Source organism: Saccoglossus kowalevskii, chromosome 18, assembly GCF_978046115.1.
Source record: "Saccoglossus kowalevskii chromosome 18, keSacKowa6.1, whole genome shotgun sequence".
NCBI lineage: Eukaryota > Metazoa > Hemichordata > Enteropneusta > Harrimaniidae > Saccoglossus > Saccoglossus kowalevskii.
Genome location: NC_140658.1, coordinates 18437725 through 18459712, shown reverse-complemented (window position 1 = coordinate 18459712; position 21988 = coordinate 18437725). Strand labels below are relative to the sequence as shown.

The 21988-nt window shown below is 37.2% G+C and overlaps 1 protein-coding gene across 1 annotated transcript in view; it reads left to right on the top strand.

Annotated features, from left to right (window-relative positions):
- Positions 1-21910, top strand: part of LOC100366790 (glutamate receptor 2-like) — a 47269-nt gene extending 25359 nt beyond the window's left edge. Inside the window, exons 2-14 of the mRNA XM_085493410.1 lie at positions 3617-3778; positions 5274-5543; positions 5766-6031; positions 9338-9478; positions 15404-15574; positions 16224-16328; positions 17059-17193; positions 18168-18368; positions 18612-18965; positions 19265-19397; positions 19734-20150; positions 20744-20895; positions 21467-21910. Coding sequence (XP_085349536.1) covers positions 3617-3778; positions 5274-5543; positions 5766-6031; positions 9338-9478; positions 15404-15574; positions 16224-16328; positions 17059-17193; positions 18168-18368; positions 18612-18965; positions 19265-19397; positions 19734-20150; positions 20744-20895; positions 21467-21730 — 2771 coding nt within the window. The 3' untranslated portion in view covers positions 21731-21910. The remainder of the gene's footprint in view (positions 1-3616; positions 3779-5273; positions 5544-5765; positions 6032-9337; positions 9479-15403; positions 15575-16223; positions 16329-17058; positions 17194-18167; positions 18369-18611; positions 18966-19264; positions 19398-19733; positions 20151-20743; positions 20896-21466) is intronic.
- Positions 21911-21988: the final 78 nt, after the last annotated feature.

Sequence of the window (21988 nt, the reverse complement as noted above, 5' to 3'; positions counted from 1 at the left end):
CATATCAACACAAATAAAAACCCGTATTCTGATCACAATCAATTTAATTGCCATGAATGTGATAAAAATCGGGTAAAATCTAAATACATGTACTATACATACTCTCGCGCAACGAGTGTTCACAAACAATGCATTTCACATTTACCTTTATTTATTAACACATAAATCCCCCAGAGAGGATGAAAGGTTACAAATCAGATATTAGTAAAAAGAAAATAACTACATAAAAAGTAAAAAATGCATAAAGAAAAAATAGTAAAAATGTGTATACAAGGGTTGTGTACGTCTTTATAAAAGGCAGTTGAATCCAATCAGCCAACCAACGAGCGCACTGCGCAATGACACCGCACTATTGCGCAATATTGCATCGACATCGGTTCAGTTTGAATCGTTCGTAGTGCATATAGTATCCCAAAGCTGCATTATATCAAGCCACGGTCTGTATTGGATTACTTACGTATGCCTATCTGATTGCATGAACGATCGTTGAAATACATGCATTGCCAGGGGTTACGGGTACAGTCATTTACAACCGATCTTAAGATGATTCTATCAAAACGACACATCTACAAGGACGAATTTAAAATCACATTTACTGCATAGACTGCTTGATATGGTCGATAGCAAAGCACTTTCAGATATAGTCTACGGACGCCGAGCCAGTCACATGACTGTATATTTACATTTCGTACCGCTCAACTTTCTGTGGATAACGTTTTATTTCACGGCTTCCGGGGTTTCTTATCGTAAAAAGTGTCTTGTCGTAAATCATTATTAATTGCCGCCAGGGATTTACTTTTCTTGAGTTCACAGTCCATTAAGGATTCAATAAATCACAGCTGTTTATGGCCGCCATTTCCAAATGTATGTATGTTGAGAGGGGGTGTATTACGCTAACCGAAATTGATACATTCTCTAGAAATTCTCTTAATTATTTATTTATAAATTTAATAAATTATATTATTTAATTTGGTGGCCCGAATACTTCCATATTCTCTAGCTCTGGGGTTCACTTTTGTTATGAGACAGTCGCTCTATATCGAACTGTGGTTATTAATGTCCACATGTTTTCAAGTTACCTTGTTCCTGGTTGACGTATGGGTACTGATTACAACCATGCTATAATGATGGTAATGCGCTCTTGCCAATTAAAACATGGTACACCGTTGTACACCGACACATACGAGACAGTAGCGACATTTAACACTAGTAGTCCTTTCATCGCTCTGTCGTAAAAAGGGGAGGTTATATGTGTCGTTGACTCAACAGAGCTCCACACTCCATACGATATTGTATTGTAACAACATGCCGGCAGGTAGATCGCAAACTTATGTTTGTATAGTCACCCCAACAGAGTTATTAATATGCGTTGTTATATTCCTTTGTGTTTAGATTCTATTGTATGGTGTCTGCTGAATTGTACTACTATGTGTCGGCAAGTTTTATTTAATTCAAGCTACGGCCCGGGTTTATCGCGTTCTAAACGCAATGTTACGCTCTACTCCCTTGCTCGCAGCGTGACGTGTTATCCTCTTCGTATGATCCATTGATCTATACCCGACTGTACTGGGATCATTAACCCAAAATGCGAGATCAAACAAACCCCAGACGTTTTTATATTTAACAAGTTAATTACTTATTTAAGGTAGCAACAGGGTGAAAACGAGTTAGAAATTAATCTGTGATTCAGACATTCCTTACCAAGCATGCTACTATAACAACCCATGCTTCATCTGAAAGTTTAGATATATGTGAATATCATTGACGCTGCAGGCCGGCGACTTCTACGCCGATCTGACGCATATCGCGCAAGGTGTGCCGGGAGTTTGTTCGAAACTCGAACGCTTCGAAGTCTGTCGTCGGTTGGCACGTATTTCACAGAAATATTAAATCGTTTCAAGGCCCTGTTTACTAAATAATGATAAATGATACTTAGAAAACTTGTAAGAACATACTGGGCCCAAATTGCGCAAATTGTAATAAGTTTACGCTGCTAGTCTCTGGTTCGGAAAGCGTTCTACGCGTGATTTTATCGCGTTCAATGACGTTCTATTTTCGAACTAGTTGAAACCGGTATTTACGCAAGTACTTTCGAACTTCAAAAACAAATTTGATTATCGTTATTATGTGTTAGTTTCTGTTGTTTCGAATATTGATTCAGAATTAGTTATGACATTAATATTAGTAAGACTGGAGGGTGAGATTTCAACTCGAAGCACGCGTTGGGCGGGGTTACACGTCTAATGGGGTCAGTGGATGTGTTATTCCACGCATGCGTGACGTATTTAACGATGACAGGCTCGCTGAAAGGTCTGGATGCATATCTACTCCAGAATCAATAAAATCTGCGAATGCACAATTAGTGTAAGATTGCAAATGACCATTCGTTGCACGTATAATTGTTTTAAACCATAAAGTATTACAATTAATAGTACAGTTTAAAGAACCAACGTTTGTACTGTGATGAGGAACATAATACGTAGCTCTATTTGAGCTTGTAAACTTGCTATTCACAGTGTATACATTCATTGCACACATTTATTCGCTTTACTGTCTTATCAAGAAATTAAAGTGTTCTTATTTTGATCATGAGAAAATGCTTTTCAAAATTAATGACACTAAATTCCATTATATTTTCCATTCAAGTTATGAATAACGTCTCTCTGACTTTCAAATTAAAAAAACAAATAGTAAAGGATTTAATTTAAGTGATTCCGCGTAGTCTAGATGTAAATAAGTTTATAATAACTCTCTTGTGCAGGCGCTTTGAATTGGACCTGTATTTTAAACCGCATAGTCTGTTATTGCAATATTTTTTTTGGTTAGTGTCAATTTTATTATTTGAATGAGAGTCGCGCCACCATAAGTAAGGTTTTTACGCCACAATATATGAGCACCGAAAGAGATTCGAACTTACGACACGGCAAATACACCTTACCTTTACTGTAAGCTTCCGCGCGCTGTGGATCCATAGCTTTTTTTCTGTCGGTTTTGAATCTTTGTTGTTGATAGTTTGAACATTTCTGGTATGAAAAAAATAGTGCTTTTATTGACTATTTATTTATCGTGTTTGTGAACGTCCATATATTATTCTGTGTCAATAACATAATTATCCGAATTTCGAAGATATCAACTTTAAGAATACTAAATGTACAACAAAATGACAGCGCGTCTGCTTGCAGTAGCAATGAGATTGCCGTGATCTTGAATTCGAATCATGTGTTTTACATTGTAATATTTGCTTGCATGTACAATTTATTAGACAACCGGATATACACGCTCACTGTTAAGCTATAGCGCATTGTCCCTCCTAATTGAAATAGCGTGCAGATGAACACGCACTCACAGTGACTAAGAGATACATGCGCAATTTGAATGTCTGACGTCACAAACAACATGCAGAAGTAGGTTTGTATTTCTGATGCAGACGAACGAGGATGTAATTAAGACCCCCCAGCTGAACAGCAGTGAACTACCCAATGCGGATCGGTATTACAAATTGTTATGATTCAACTACGTGAGTCAAAAGCAACTGTAAATTTCATTAAGACAGAATGAATGAAATTCATATCAGTCGACAAGTTGATTTAATAATTGTTACATTGTTTTTTTCTAGGTGTCTTATTGGAAGAAGACCCGAGTGAATCGGAAATATTAGCTTTAGTCCTAGCCGCAAAATATGTTAATGAGAATCCTTCCATTCTGCCTTTTACCAAATTTTCATATTTCTGTTCAAGAATTTCACGACAGTTTGATAGTTTTGAATACATCCAAAATGGTAAGTATAATTTTCCGTATAATAGCAGCCGATATTTTCTCTTAAGAAATTGTTGTAATTGTTCAATCTGTTTTCAAAGTACAACATCGTATAATTTCATAGTTGTTGTAAAAATGGCCGCTGTACAGCTACGAGATTAACATCCTGGTTGCATGGAAACGAGTCTGGCTTTATTTTATTTATAGTTTTTACAATCCGTAAACAAATGAAGACAAGTCATGTCTTGAACTGTTTTATCGGATGTTATGATTTTATGATTTCTTCGCTGCAATCTCTTCCTGGCGGTCAATGCGGCGACATTTCAAACATCTTGCATGATGGGAATAGCTTTATTTTAATGTGATCGGCGGACAAACGGACAGCGTGCCAGAATATTGACCCATTATTCTACCGACATGACCAACATGAATGGTGCCGATAACTCCTGAGACCGTCTGTCCATGTGCGTATTGTAGAACTGGCGAGATTCACTGAATTATACATGTTGAAATGACATTCGTCACGACATTATTCGACAAAAAGGTTCTAATAATGCTACATAACCGTCGAATATATGTTACCATGGAAACCAAAACACAGTTGAATCTGATGGAAAGTTTGGATGGGGCATTTTGACATAAATCTTGTCTTATCGATTTAAAATATCGGTTTATGATTTAGCGACCTGAAATCATTGTAGGTATTACTGCATTACGCTGACCAAGAACGCATGGTTACGTTTCTTTTCATTATTATCTTACTTATCCGTTTATATTCAATAATTGTTTTAAAAGATTAGCTTGATTTTAAGAATGAGACTAGTATTGATGTGAGTGTCTGACGTTTGCGAGATTTAAAACATACACGGGTTTAATTAAAAATAGAAAACCATCTCAACTCGAAAATATTTCATTGTTCATTTGTTTTTTTTACTCATGGCGATGTTATTATCAAATTGCAATAACCTGCCCACGTCAATCTCAAAGTCATTTGAACGACAGTTGTTGTTATTTGAGTAGCTTGTCGGTACACGTTCTTTGAAGTTGTCGGCGGTTAGTTGCAAAGAAAAAACACCACTTAGTCAACTGAATATCTTCAGCATGTCGTATTTATTTAGTTGTTTCAGCAGACGACAACCACAATACAATGATTCGTGTAGAGCGCGGTCTAAATACTGCTCTTCATTCGTATTTAGGTATATAACTCACAAGTCGGGTGGATACATATTTTATGCAGCGCTATCTGACCCCACAATGCATCTGAAGTAGCGGATGTGATGTCACCATGTTTTCGTATTTATGATGTTCCTATCAGAAGTGAACATATCTGAAATTCAAATGCAAAAATCCAGAGAGCTTGGGGTACATAACACAAAAAATGTTCCGTTTCACCTTTAAGGTTGGAATTAGGTAGCGTGCTGCATAAAAACGAATTCCGGGAATATATTTTAGTTATCGAGCAGGGCCAAATTGTAGGAATTTTTTAATTCCATCATTTACGAGTCATTTCTGTCCAGTTTGTCGACAGGTTTCTAAGGAGATTGTAACTATGGTAGGCCCCCTAAGTTCACAAGGAGTCAGAGCATCGTATCCAATCACATCAGCGCTTCATATACCACAGATCGCAATCCTCGCGACGGATTCGTTGCTGTCCTTACACCAAACTACATTCCCATATTTGATGAAGATGACGTCACCAGATTATATTCAAAGCGCTGTTTTGGTAGATTTAGTAGAACACTTCAAGTGGACGAGGTTTGCTATTCTGACGTCACATGCAGAATACGGTTAGTTTTAATCCTCACTTTTTACACGCCATCTTTGTAATTGTGGTGTATACAAATTCCTGGTTAACAAATTTTCATAAAATACGTATAAACTCTTTGTTGAAGAAACCTGCTGCTCAATTCACTGTTAGATCATTGAGTTTTTGAAGTTGAAGAACACGTGTAATTCTGTATTCTTCAAATTATGTTTAGTAACCATGACAACGTCATTATTATTTCTAGGTGTAAACGGTCTTGTTCGTGAGTTTCATACAATGGCAGTGGAGCGTGATTGGTCGATAGTTAGCGTGGAACAATTCTGGCCAACCAATAATCGATCCGAACTGGACGTGACAGAGCAGCTAATGAATATTCGTTCAAAAGGTGTCCGCATTGTATTACTTCATTGTCATGCACTGTATGCAAATGTGGTGTTACGTCAGGCCGAGAGGTTGGGCATGACGGGTAAAGGATGGGCTTGGATAGCAACGGATATTGTTACAACAATGGTGAGAATATGTTATTTGCACACAATCCTATATCCTTGGAGAATTCGCATTACCTCGAATACTACAAACGTGCGCGTCTTTAGAACGTTTTCATTTTGTTTCGCATAATGCATCATGGGAAAAGGTCGACAAAGTAGACATTTACATAACACAATTCAGCTGAGTGTGTTTTATAAGGCATCTACTTGTTAGGGGGTTGTTCATAATATAATGAGTAAATGAAAACGTTTTATTCTTATTATAACTTAACCCCCTCCCCCACTTTGTTTATTACTGCCAAAAGGCGTGAAGCAAAAACTGACTCACTGTAGTATTAAGTGGACAGAAAAAGAAATGTCCATGATCTAAATTTAGTCATTCCTGAACTGACACGTTATAACCTATGAGGCTGAATAAAAATGTCCAAATCGTTGTTGAGACTTATCTACTGTAGGGTATATGCTGAGAATGGCAAGTCAGCAACAGGTCGGAAGTTTTGCGCAAGTTTTTGTTTTTCTGTCAGAATGATCAATCAATCAGACTTATATAGCGATGGAATCCAATGTGATACTGTTTAAAGACAATGAACAAAATGTTTAATATTAGAATACTAACAAATGGTAGACTGTTGCATGCGAGAAAGTCTGTACACCATATGATTTTGTCTTACAGAGGAGAACATTGGAGTAGGCATTTTTTCAATTTAAACAAAATGTGGGTCTGGATGGAGCAAATCAACAATATAGACATGCGCAGTATTAACAACATAATTGGTTACTAGATTCTGCATTCAATCTAAATCCGCAATTCTAGTCGCAATATTCTGGGCATGGTCAAGTGGCTTGATATGTTTTGCTGGTAGACTCTGAAAGAGAGCATTGTAATAGTCAAGCGCCATCTTTGTACTATACCATAGTATTTCCAGTACACTGATTGAATAAGGGCCAAACATTATGAGATGGTAGTCAATTATTCAATAGGTTTAGATACGATAACCTTCTCAAAAATTGTAGATAGGAAGGGCAAGCTGAACTCAAGTCTATGATGTTTGAAAACTTTACTATCGAAAAATAACTTCTTAATAATTGGCGTGATGGCTTCTGAGTTGAAAGACTGTGCAACAGGTCCATTTGTAAGGGGTGTATCAATAATTCTTCATACCAGATACCCATACACTGTGATCTCGAAATGATTATGCAGATGTCCACTGGTTGGAAGTGGAAATTGATGTGACAGGATCAAAGACATTGAATGTAGCTTGTGTGTTTGCATGGTTCAAGCTAGACTGCATGATGGTTACATTGCTACTAAAATATACTATTCAGTGTCTGGTGTATGCTAGAATATTACCAATAAACAAAATAATAAGATTTGTTTATCTGCATCACCAATGACTGGATTCGTAAAATATGTCTACTTCACATATATATAGTACGAAAAAAAATGATTCAACAATGGATTTTCAGCTTGAAATGTTAGTAACACTTTACTGAATTTATTCAGCAATTAGTGAAATAATTTCCACTGACAAATCAGTGTGTATAGTTCCAGATAGTAACAGTGATCACATATAGCAGGCAATCGTACATCTTATTTGCTAAATACAACACTAATGTTACCATATAACGTCGAAGCGCGTGAGATGCCTGCCGATTTCAAGATGGCGCCATACTACTTCCGCCCGTTGTCAGAAAACGAGTAATAGCGCCTATAATTGTCATAGCTAATAATAGCGTTATGGAAAACTGACTGATTGTCAATGTCCAAATGCATATTTATCATTTTCACTTTCATTCAATGTGAAAATTAAAATAATTTTATTTGCTCGCCAATTTACATTTCCTTTTTGAGCCGCCTTTTGATCAACGCTGTTAATCGTAATGAAATTTTCATGTAATCTAGAATCGGTGAATGTGTGTTTGTTCACACTACAGATATACAAATTATTATCATTTGGTGTCATCTGCAACCACGAAATATTTCACGATAATCTTGTTTGCATACATTTCCGCGTCGGTGAATAAATCCTGAAAACTGCGTGACAAAATCTGCAATATGACAGTGAACGTGGCACGTGAACATGAACTCCGTCACGGGGATAAGCGTCGATGCATTGATGATACGAATGGAGAAGTGTTCATGCTTATTGGATTATCGGCCTCCGTGATAGTTTATTTGCATAATCACCTCGCTGTACATCCTGTTTCTCTCTTTATATTTTTTCAAAGCATAATTTTAAAAAAGATCACATGACATGTTCATAACACTTTCTCTGTGCAGGTAACAATAAAAACGTTTTCTCGGATTGGTAAAATATCGCACAAAAACTTGATTTAATGTAAATAATTTTGGAGCCATGGTTGTTTTACCTTGCCCGATCATCATTAGGTGAAGGCATATGAGGAGGAAATGTCTGTCCTCGTCCTCGTCGTCATCGTTGATGTTGTTTTTGTTCTTGTCGTCGTCGTCTTATTCGGCGTAAACCTCATTTTCTTTGGTTCACTCTAACAGTACAGTTTATTATTAGGGCTACAGTCTTTCTGTTTCATTCAGTCTATAAACAAAACAAATAATAACAAATAATCTAGACATTTATACATTATTAATGATGAAACACAAATGTAGTAGTATATCTACTCTCCAAAGTCCAATACTAGATAGTGTAGTAATACGATATGTCATTTTATTTATGTAGTGTAAATCACCCTCTTCTCGCCAAAACTTGACAAGAACTCTTCATGCCAAAAGTTGGTCAGTATCTTTTTATCCAAACTGAATCGAACGTGCCAAAACATTCACTCAAGATAAACCAAAGTTGTTTTACATACATCGCACACCAAACGACGACTATTTTAACCCAAAATTAAACAATGCTAGTAGAACTTCAAAAATTTTTGGTGAACCTAAAACAGCACAATTCGTTGATAGATAAGAATATTAATATCCAACACATGAAAATATGCCACATAAAAGTTGTTACTGTTGCAGTAATATTAATTGAGGAAGATGTATATTAAATAATGTTATTATGATAACAATTTTTGGTCAGAATTATTCGCACGTAAATTGTAGACAGTATTTCCCGTACAAAATTTTTTTTAGATATATTTATTCTATTCTATTGTCTCTGAACTTGTATTTCGATTTTGAAGGAAAAGATCGTACCAGGAAGCAAGTACATCGTTAATTTGTATCCGCTATTGGATTGAGTTATTTTTTGGTATATAATATCTAGATTCTCAGTGGGAAAGGTTGTAATAGTTACGCTATGTTTTCCCGTGACCGTGCTGTTTATATTTACTCACAACTGTCATTTTTATAACTCAGCCCGGACTGTACGACACGAATGGCACGATACCATCTTTTTTATTGGGAATGGTTGGAACGAGGCCGTCCATTGGGAATGGCGAATTAGCAGAAGTCTTACATAAATACTGGAATGTGTACAATGGAACGTTTCCAATACAGGTAAGTCGAACAATCTTATTGGTTATTTAGGGTGATATAATTTAACGCATGAAGATATCATCTAGATATTTTTACTCTATTTTCAACGTGTCGAACGACGGTGATATATTTATTGGTGGCAGGACATTGGGGAGAGGTGAGAGGAGGGGTGGTGTATAACCACGTCGGTCGTCACGGTGTTCCATTCTAATCGCGATACCGTTCATATGATATTGACGTTGAGCTGCGAATCCTGTAAACAAATCGATTTATCGCGCATGAGATTTAATAATTTAAACCACATTCAAGAATCGTGTCAGTTTTTTGGCTTTTGTCGTGCACATTTTTTTTATTCTGAGAATACAAATATAGAAACAAACACAACCTACATGTATATGTGTTTATAAAATGAAATATTGACAAACCTGTAATATATTGTATTGGACAAATGTAGCCTGTGAAACCCCGGCAATATTGTTCGGTGTTATCATAGCAAGATGGATGTGTGCTGACGTGACATACATCGAACTGTAAAATAGATTCCTGACAACAAAGTGTAAATTTGACCTATTTAGCATACGGTGCTGTTCTCGCTGTATTCAGACTAATGGATCATTGAAAGAATGCCCAGTAATGCTATTTAGTAGCTCTTTATCTAAGACTCGTTAACGTCAGTGTAATTCACAGGTTGATGACCCATGACATTCAGCATGGTCGTCTCTCAAATGAAACGTCAAATGCGTGTTCCATACTGAAGGCTAATCAAACAAAATAAGGCACCGACACGTGCTCGTGCAAATATAGCTGACCTATTGTGAGATACGATTACCCAACGTTCTAACATTCTCTCTTATATCACGCCACAGTAATATTTTTTTAAGTAACTTTATGGTGAGAACAATCTCAATAAAAAATGAATATATCGGAAACTGTTTTATTCACGTGGAATTGTTGCGTGCAACGTTTTAATTAAATGTGATTGTTATGATCATAAATTTATTTGGCAGACTCTGTCACTGCGCATGCGTATCGTCTTTTGATTTTTGTCTTTTCTCTGTTCCGGTTTAGTAGCGTCTGTCGCCAATTGTGGTTGTCTACAGCTCGAGACTACGATTGTCTGTGTTGATAAAAATGGGTCAATACCCCATACATGAATTGGTGTTGATTTTAATAAAAAAAAAAACGTTTGTAATTGCTTTTCCAAGTTTGTATACGCCCATAAGATATCATGTGAAATTACTCATTATGTAAAAACATTTTAGTGCATATCGTGAAAATATTATACACTTAGTAAAAATTATTAAATTTGAATTACAAAATGCCGGTAGTTCAGTGAGTATTCTGTGACATTTTCTGTGTGGGTCACATGTCGAATTTAGTGATCGTATCTTAAATGTCAGAGGTCACACCAGATACTATAGATTTGATATTTACCGCACTGTGCATCACCAATGGGAGGGTTTTCTGGTCGAATTTACATTTAAATGTAGTTTTCTCCCTGATTTCAATAATTGGAGTCAATGCTACTGGGATACATGTACCGACAATTTAGAAAACAAAATAGCCAACGCTGAACATTTTGAGAAACAATATTCTTGTGGAAATGACGACATTCTCGTTTGGTTTCTATGGTGACGGTAATCCTTTACATCAATATTTTCTGCTTTGGTGATATGAACTGGAAAGTCACATATTATTAATATTGATATGAAACTTAATATTGTTAACTTGAATTTTTTTTTAAAATTACAAATAATATTGTGAATTACCAAATGGATACTCGTTGCATTCAATTACAATTGATCTAGATCTCCCATGTTGCATTGTTATATCAGTAGATTCAATTATGACGGCAAACACAAGTTAATTTATATATTCAGTGATATGCAGTCAGATCTGAAATTGCTCAACAGGAAGTTAACTAGGTTTGAATTTGTATAATGACCACTCTATCGCAGTCATTGAAGCATAAAATCTGGGGAAAGTTCGATTTGCGTTTAGAAATTAGCTGGCCGGCAGATAGCGTAGTGTGGTCTGCGCCAGTATGCAAAGTACTATTTCCATACATAGTGTTCGTAAAAAAAAACAAGGACAACACAAATCATATTATTAAAAATCATAACTGAAATCAGTCACATGCTTAGATAAACTCAAAGATTGACGTCATCATTGTCACGTGAGTGCAACGCTATATAAGCAACGCTGTACAACGCGATAACAGGAACATAGATACGTGTCTACGACGGTTCGCATTCAATCGTGGTAATAAAGATCATGATTGCAACATTGTATGCGTTTGCCAGAGACGCGTTTGTTATCATTTGCATCCCATGGTGCTTTGCGAATATGTAGACATTGTGGGTCACTTTTTTTAGGAAGCCTAGAATGGAAAGCGAGGGCAGTTTATAGGCTATTTAATGAACTAAATTTCAAAAATTCAAATAGCTAAGGGAAATTCTGTATATTCTAGAATAAGTTGCGTCCGTAATGCAATGGATTAACAGCCGGAAGCTTAAATAAACTACACATGTCCCCGGGTAATGTTACGGCATACTCTGCTTAGTTTTGATGGCATGTAAAGAGCCTCGGGTGTAACGCCACATGACTTGAATACTAATGAGCGCAGAGCAACGATTATACAGTAACGAGGAGAAGTAGGCAAATGGGGAATTTATTAGTCAGACGATGAAAGGGAGAGATTGAACGAATTATGTCTGCATACAATCATAGTTAGAACTCAACAAAACTGTCGTGTCATGGTATCCTTGGCGGGAGACAAGGTCAAAGGAAAAAGAAAATATGTCACTCCATTGCGGGGATGAAAAAAGCGATTATGACGGCACCGGATTTCTTTATTACCTCAGTAATGTATTTGTTACATATTTTAAATACAGGGATATAATGCCATAATAATGAGGTCACAACTGGACGCGGTTGCAATGAACAAATGACGTTTACGGCATTTACGGTCATAAAGCCCCAAATTGTCAATATGGTTCATGTGGCAGAATACGATGTATACGTGTTACACCTACATACTAATAGTTTTTACATAAAAGCGTCAAGGGAGACTTGAAATGTCTGGAAATAATTGAGTCTGGTATAAAAAATACATTATTAGTGACATTTTGGAGGGAGTCACACGGGAGGGTGTCGGGTCGAAGAGTTTGGTTCTCACCCCAGAACGTTTACCGGTCATCGTTGTTAGCGACTTTGACAGAAAGCTGCAAGTACAGAAGATCTGGTGTTTCGTAACTCCCTGTGATTTTCTGTACTGACCGCCATCGCCATCAGTCATTGTGTTATGTACAGACATTTGTAATTCCGATTTACGTCATTCCGTTAATTGTATTAATGCTGTAATTGTTTTACTATGTATGAATAAGTAGTTGAATTCTGAAGCAAAAGAAGGAATTAATTTCAGTAATAATGCCCAGCATACTAAAAATGGACGACCATTTTATTCCCATAATGCATCATGCATAAACGTTCTGTTTTATAAAAGACGAATACTATTGACGTCATATCCACATAACCAGCGTCCATGATGTCATCATTTCTACGTAGTTTCGCTTCTGTCAATGTTCATTTGACAACATGACGTAATAAAATTAGTCCAATCACCATCGTACACCAAGTATTAACTATCGATCATTCTTTTCCGATTTTTATTTTTAATAAAACATTTCCTTTTTCATGAGTGTAAATTTGTAACGAGCATCGCCGACTACTGAAATGTGGACATTCAAGTTGTAAACATAGTTTATGCGACATATACCGACGTTGTACATTAAACCACTTGCAACTTGAGAGGGCACCGTGACAATCTATTAAAATCTAGTTTCATCAAGCGAATGTCCGGAATTACGATGATAACTTACCGTGGCCCTGGGATAAATGCCATCTTGAGGGGCTTAGCCTCTATCTGACGTTCTCTCACTGATGATTTTATACGTTATCGTGCGAAGGAAGGGAAGAGCAATTACTGGGCCCATAGTTTCCACGTCGCATTTTATATAACATTATACTTGTTTAAACAAAACAATGTTCAAAATCACAGCTATTGTCCCTTTAAAATGATTTACGCTGAGGTCTGATTATTTTATTTTTATTTAGCCCCCCCCCCTCCCACAAATTATATGGTTGCTGCACATAATCCACCGTAAGGTACGCTATTTGATGCATGATATTTTGCGTTGATTGTGTATCTCTATTAAAAACACTGTGGTGATGAGAAGCAACTGGAAGCACGGGCGAAATAAAAACGTCAAAACCAATGATACATTTATAGGGGCGGGCGATTGGGACGTACTTTCTTTTACCTACAATGCAGTGCGGAATGACGTCATTTATAGTTTGCTAAAAGTGATTACTCTCCGCCATGTACTCCAGTATGGTTTATTTCAAAATACCCCCTGAATCTAACTGACACATTCCTAAGCTACATGCAATTTATAACCCCTTCAAAATTGACACCAACGTAATAAACATCGCCCAATTACGTTGTACTTATGTGAATCAGCTTCATTTCTTTAATCCAGCTCCCCCGAAGGAGTTGAATAATTTCCTGGTACACGGCCGCTGTACATGGATTGACTAGCTAGTTTACCACGTCGCTATCTTTTAACGCACTTGTGTTATAAAATAACAGCGATGATGTCATCGGCCTTTCCTAACATTGCCAACATGGCATATCGATTATTTGTAAACCTTTCAAATCCCGATGTATTCTTCAACCTTTAGTCAGAACTGATAAATACTATTTATGTATGCATTGCGAGGACTGTAAATGTAAATATGAATGAATAAACTCACTGGGAAACGAACGGTCTACAACTGGCAGTGATGTTGTGTGACAGTGCCCTCGCCGATGGATGTCGCAAATACTTTCGCGAGGTGTGATGTAGAATTAAGTTAGGAGTTTCATGTTTGAAAACAAGTAAATTAGGCGCAATCAATTTTACCAAAATGGACTGCCGCGATAATAATGCCAATGTGTTAGAAATTATGTGAATAATTACTAATATAGATGCATAGAGGCTTTTAAATGTTCTAAGTAAGATTTTCACGTCAATATTTAAAAATAAATCAAATATTTGCAAATTGGTCAAACTCTATTTATGCAATTACAGAGAATGGCTTCTGTAAAAACCACGCTACAGTTGATAATATATTTCTACCGCAGGCCTTAATTCAACAATATTTAAGTAAAACAAGTTGTGTGGACAAGTTTTCCGTATACTATGAGTTCCCGCGTTACGTAGGCGCAACACGTATGCAGCGCATTCCGTCAGACGAACCATATTGACAGATTGAGACGACGTGAACGTAAAAACACGACAAACAAAGGTCCTAGCGTCGTAATGACGTCAAAGCATCGCGTGGGATTCGACAAATAATGAGCTGTACACATTTGATGATGATGTACAATTTTGATGACGTAATGGTATATCAACGCAATATCCTCCTCTCAATGATCAGTATTTTGAAATCAAATCATTCGATTTTTGCTGCGGACGTCCGATCCGCACCTTTCAGGCAATATACGAGTGTTTCGACTATATTCAGAATGAGATCATGATTAATCATAAATTGATTCAGTATTTATTATTTAAATTCATTATACAATCATTATGCGTTCACCTGCAGCAACCTTTTGCAAATAATAATAAAATTACCACAAATCGTAAACAAATGTACTGATCATAGTGTAATGAAAATCTCTAAAAAAGATCAGAAAACATCGGCCATGTTGTAGGGAGATATTGGTCTTAAAAATTACCAAAAAACGCTATTTTTAAGTAAAAGGGCATTTTTTGTTAATTCAGGACAAAAATTTCTAAGATACCCATTTATACACACTAATTAAAAATGTATAGTAATAGTACAAGTAAAAATGATGTTTTTTGTCAGAGTTTTACCGTTGCACACTATGTTTCGTTGCAGCCATTCGTATACCATATATTCGATGCCATCTTAGCAGTCGCTTATGCTCTGACAGAGTATTTCGAAGATGGGTTGCCATGGTCACCGCCAAATTACACTAGAAAAGTTTGTGCTGATGAGGAGTCGTTGCCATGGGTACACGGATCAGTCTTGATGCAGTATTTAGAACAGGTAGTGTTACTCACCTTTCGGCATCTTCAGAATTGTACGGGTTTACAAGATTAAACCGAATTAGTAACTTCGAATAGGTATGGCCCCTAAAGGCTTGACTATCTGATGGAAAAGTGTATGCAAGACTATTACCCTGACTCGGATCGTTGAAAAACATCATTTGAATATCAAAAAACAAAACAAAATGCCACGTATTTAACAGAGCCAAGGCTAAAAAATGAGTTGTTAAAAACAGTTGTTGCCTTACCCAAGCTTGACACGAATACCTACCATTGTATATAATCTATGTGCCGCCCTCACGCACTAAACCGCACACAACCAACGCCTAGGAACGATGCTAGTAATTGTTAACTGGGGTCAGCTATTGACCCTAAATATGATTGGCTAATGAAAAATGGCGTCAAATCACCACGTGAATCACCGCGGTCATATTTCAAACTGATCAATGGTCAATTAGTATTTTATTTTTTCACTACCGCCTGTGACGTCACATAGTATGTGACAGTTACATAATCTAAATGTACAATGAGCTATTTCTGGCATCGTTCCTAGGCAATATCGTGAATGGTTATGGCTATTGTATAACGGACACGTTCATATTTTGCAGCATTTCTAAATAGTCTGACGACAAGTATTGCTTATGTTATAGGTTAGTGGCCCAGGGACAGCTAGATATTTGAATTTCACCCATACAAGGACGCCGGCTGTCACCGTGTATGATATTGTTAATTTCAAGGCGAATGGCACAATACAGGTAAGTACAGTAACATTAATTAAAGGTAGTATAATCCAAGAGTTCCAGCATGGCATTGTGGGATACTATCACTATCTTTCGCTCGCGTTAAAATGTCAGGATAACAATATTAATCTCTCGGGAGTGACGCAACACTTTTCTTAATATGGGTTTTCGCGTAAATATTTCTGGTTCAGAGTTTAATTTTCTTCTAAAGTGTCTCCATTTAAAGTTATTTTACAATTTCACTAACAACAGAAGTCACGGTCATACCCCCCCTAATATACCCCCCCTAATCGAGCCTGGGAATGCTAGCGAGTACATATAAATACACACATGTTTCCGAGAAAACTGGAGACGTAGATAATATCATAATTTTTGATATTAAAATTTTAATAATGTGTCTAGATAAAGTTTTACAATATTCACACTAAATCGATAGATTAGGGCATTATACCGTAAGACCATAGAAATGATCCAGCAAATTACTGTAAGGTACTAAACCGTACCAGTGACCACAATTAACAATAGATATATACATATTAGAATAGACAAGAATCGTAATTGTTTAATTTTCATCGTCCGCTCTCATGGTTTCATATCTGTACAGACATTTATCTCTCCACACTGGAACACTGCAGTGGTGAACGTTATAAACGTTTTATACAAAATAAAAAAAGTGTTGTGACATCATAGCGATTATGCATAATTAGTTCAACGACATCCAATAAGTGTAACTTTATCTTCCCAGATTGGAGAGTGGCGGACAAAGGGAGATATCGACGTGAACTCCTCATTGATAACGTTCATGGGTGCGACAGAGGAAGCACCGGTGGACAACGACTATGATCTTAGCAATACTACACTGATTATTACGACCATATTGGTGAGTTTGATGATTTTTTTAAATACATTTAGTGACTTTTATGTATTACAAAAATGTATATGTTACGGGTATGCAAATTGGAGTGGTATGCCTATTTGGAGTCACTCAACTTACGTGATAATCCCACAATCGCAAGACAAGTTCGAGTCCGTAAAAAGTAACAGTCAGTGTTCGTCTCAAGCTGTTGGTTCCAGTGCCCCTGCGTGTTTCAGTATTTTGATAGACAGTCTTGAACAGTTCTGTTTCTACAAGCGAACCATTCCCAGCATCCATTGCTTTGTGTGATCACAGTCACTCTACTAGGAGAGTGACTGTGGTGTGATGCCATTGTCTAGGTCAGACTCCTGAAAGAGACTACGAGAAATAACAACAAATTTGAATAACTGTCAGGATTACGATAACTGTATTACAACTTTATTACAACACTACTGAGGGCATAGTATGGTAAATTACCAAAACATAGCCCAAGAACAAATAATGAAACAACAAGTTAATCCACAAATACAGTATTCAGATAACTTGCTAAAAGAAGATGATGATTCGTAATTTATATGAAGTCAACATCACTCACAAAATATTTCAATAGCACGATAGATAATAAGTTAATTATATCGGCGAACTTGGAAGTGGTCAAGAAAATAATAGACCAGCCTATAATTTTTTTGCAACGTAGCAGTATATTCTTAAGAACATCTCCAACGGTGTCAATTTCAGCAAAATGACAGTCCTATTTCACGCTGTGTACAGTGAAAGCCACTCAGATTCAAACGCAATGAGTGAATGGAACCATTTTCATATGTTTTGCGTGGATTTTGATTTAAACCGATATCAGATTTCGAGCAAAAAAGATGACGGTGTATTATTGAATCCTGTTTTCTGAGTGCATGTACTTTGTTTATTTCGGCACCCGCTGTAAGACATTGTGTTCAGAGTCGGAAGAGTTGCTCACTAGAATACATGTATTCGTGTCTCAGGAGGAACCGTTTATGATGGTCAGAAGCGATAACACAACCGGAAATGACAGATTTCACGGATTTTGCAAAGATTTACTGGACAAATTACAAATGGCGTTACAATTTGAGTACGAATTAGAACTGGTGCCTGATGGGAATTTTGGATCACTTGACCCTGAAACTGGCGAGTGGAATGGTATGGTGCGGCAGTTGAAAGAGCGGGTAAGGCGCTGTAATATATACCTTTACCGGTTTCTGTTGCCATGGCAATTATGTTCGTTTTGAGGCAGATCATATGAAAATAATAATTGAATTTCAATAGTGTAAGCGTAGAGTGAACTGTCGATGGCGACGAGCTCTACCGCCTGAAGTTAAATGTTAACCACTGAGAAATATTTTACCTCCGAAATACTGGTTGTCATAGATACAAAGTTGCTAACACCTGTTTCTTGATTTGTTTTACAGGAAGTCGATTGGGCTGTTGCTCCTTTTACCATTAGTTACGAGCGACAGCAAACGATCGATTTCACCAAACCTTATCTGGACTTGGGATTGACTATTTTACTCGGACACGAGAAAAAAGAGAGACGACTCTTTCAGTTTTTAGAGCCGTTCAGTACCGACTTGTGGATCGCTATCTTCGTCTCCATGGTAGCGTGTGGAGTGGGCGTCTCGCTATGTAGCTATTTCAGTCCGTACGGCTTCCATGGCATGTATATTCAGCGGATTGATTTGAGTGAACAGCGTTCGTATAGCTCACGCAAACTGATGTCGCTTCCCCAGGCGTTCTGGTTCGCCTTCGCCTCGTGGACCCATCAGGTCGGTAAATCGTTATTGTGTTATCCTTAACTTACATCTATTGAATTACATCGAATTAGTCACGCATAAAAAAGTATTTGTTTCATCAATTAATATACTAAGTAACCATGTGCTCGAATTACTGGTACGTACTATTAATTCCACCTGCATGCGTGGTTTATTATTCCACTAAACATATATATGTTTTGTGTTCTACAACACATAATGTAAAATAAAAAAAAATCTATTGTCATTAATTGCAAAAATTAAATTTCGAGAAATCTTAAGTAATAATAATATTTGAGCATATTTGATTTTAGGGGGCCGAGTACACGCCACGTTGTTTATCTGGTCGCGTAGTTGGAGGGTTTTGGTGGCTAGCTGTCACTGTCATCATCGCCACGTATACAGCTAATTTAGCAGCGTATTTGACTGCGGCGAGATTGAACAGCGGTAAGTTGTCATAAGTCACGTGTGTTTGTGTTCCGTTTTTAAAAGCATATTTATACCGATACTGGTTGTGATCACATTGAACTGAAATGGACACAGGACACGAAAACTGATCGTACTAACAATATATTTCAAATATAAACCGGAAAACGATAAATATTTTGAAGTGCGACTTTTTATCAGAAACTAATTTCGGAACCCATACCTGTGAGCACGCAACTACGCCGTTTGGTAATTGTTGTTGCGTGTAACGTATTGGGCAAAGGCCCTTTATCAGAGGCATACGAGTAGACAGCACAGTTTGTTGCCCGCTAAATGTTGGCATTGTTTTCTTTCCAGGTATTAATTCTATCGACGACTTAGCTAATTCTGATATCTACTTTGGCACCGTAGCTGACAGTCAACCGCAGTCGTTTTTCGAACAATCGGACTCCGATCCTTACCGACGAATGTCATCCCTCATGCAGGCCTACGACACCCTGGTTGACGACTCCGTGGCGGGAATCAACAAAGTCCGTAATGGGAAATACGCATTTATCTGGGACTCTGCAGTTTTGGACTACGCAGCGAGTAAACCACCTTGCGATGTGCGAACGGTGGGGGCGACATTCGCTAAGATTGGATACGGGATTGGTCTACAATTAAATTCTCCGCATACCGAGAGGGTTACACTGGAAATTTTAAGACTACGTCAAAAAGGATTTATTGATAAATTGAACCAGAAATATTTTAAAGGAGATTGTCAGAATGTTGGCGGTACGTAATGTTTGTGTCAGTATATGATTGTATAGTGTATGTATTGACCAGATCTGTCTTTATTTTCCTAGGTCTAAAAGTTTGGTCTGATGTAGCCGTATTCACGAACGCCAGTCGATTTGTGATGTATTCATCAGCACGCTTCACACTCAAGTAACGAACCGATGCTTACCGAGTCGAGCAGCAATATTACATACATGTATATTTATCTATAATCAATCCGCATGGCAGCACCACCAGTAGAAGTCTGCAAATAAACGCCCTCTAGCGACAACGTTCTCCTGTGACGTCAATATGATATAAATTGGTGAAAGCAATATCTTTCAAAGCGATATTTTTTTAAAGAAAATAATTAATTCCCCTAAAACATGTAGCTACAGGTGAAAATAATATCGACGCCGTGAATGGCCTTCTTTCAGGTTTCACCCATTTACGTCATCCAATTTCGTCGCTAGAGGGCGCTGGTAATAAGAAAGTATGCCTCGCTGTTATTTTTGAAACAAAATTACCAGAAACAATATAATATACACTTTGTCAACTTGAATAATTATTTACATTAATGTTATATGCCGTTGTTTATCTGTTTTTCCTAGATGGGTCCACGCCCGGTGAAACGACGCTAAATTTCCATGGTATGGCTGGCGTGTTCTACTGTTTATTTGGCGGGTTTGCTGTTGGTTTGTTAGTAGTGGTTATTGAATGGTGTTGGGCTGCATATAGAGAAAGACGTGACCACAAACAAATGGTACGTATAAACTGGCGTAGAGGGCAGCAGACTATTGGCGATAGTTGAGCAATTATAACATGGCGTTTTCGCATTGGTATTTAGAATGAAGTACGGTGGATGTCAGTACAAGTCTTTCGAAACATCATCATTTGTTTGTATACTTTGATGCACTTATTTTTTTAAATGCATTTTCCATGTTTTTGGTTGTAGTTGCGTTCATAACTGTGTTTTTGCTATGCAATTTTTGATTTACGGTAAGGGTATGTTTCCACTGGCTTATATACAGTATATGCTAATGAACTTGATGATATTTTGATAAATGTTTTTTTTATTTTACTAGTTTTTTATTTTATTTTATGTATCCACTCAAGAAATTCCTTACACGCTTTAAAGGGCGGCGGTCATCGAGCCGCGGCGTGTTCGATGTGGGACTCATAGCGACGTACACAACGCGTGTAAAACAGCGTTTTCACCTGAATCACAGATCATTTTAAAACCTTATCTTGTTGCTACCTTATTGAAGTAACTCTGGTTTGGATGTCTGGTGTCATTTACATTTTTATGCAGTTACGTAATTTTTTATTTCTAGACCTGGTGCCAGGCAGCGTCGAGAAGAGCGGCTAGAACCAGAGATGACTTTGTTGAAACGTGCCTCTGTTGTGGTATGCACCCAGAAGATGAAATAACGGACAGACAAACGGGGACTGAAAATGGTCACACGATTCCTGACTACGAGTATGAATCGCCGGGACTAGAAGAATGTCCACTGCGGTCACAATTGTCAATAAAATCACCAAATAGGCAATATCGACTTAACTCTTGTTCGTTTGAAACGACAGAATCTATTATGTAGAACACTGAGGGCGCAACTGCACACGTTTTTGTCCTCTTCCAATAATGCTGATACGGTCTTTGGCTAACAGACGTTTCTTACTGGGTTGAAATGACTGAACTATTTATATGAACAATCAGTATAATTTGTTTTGGAAAAAAATACATAAAAACTATAGAGGGCGCACGTCCTCATTCAGAATGGTGTAATGTCTCGTCAGTAAGGGCACACTTTGTTGCCATTTTATATTTTTATAGACGTAATATTTCGTAACACTTC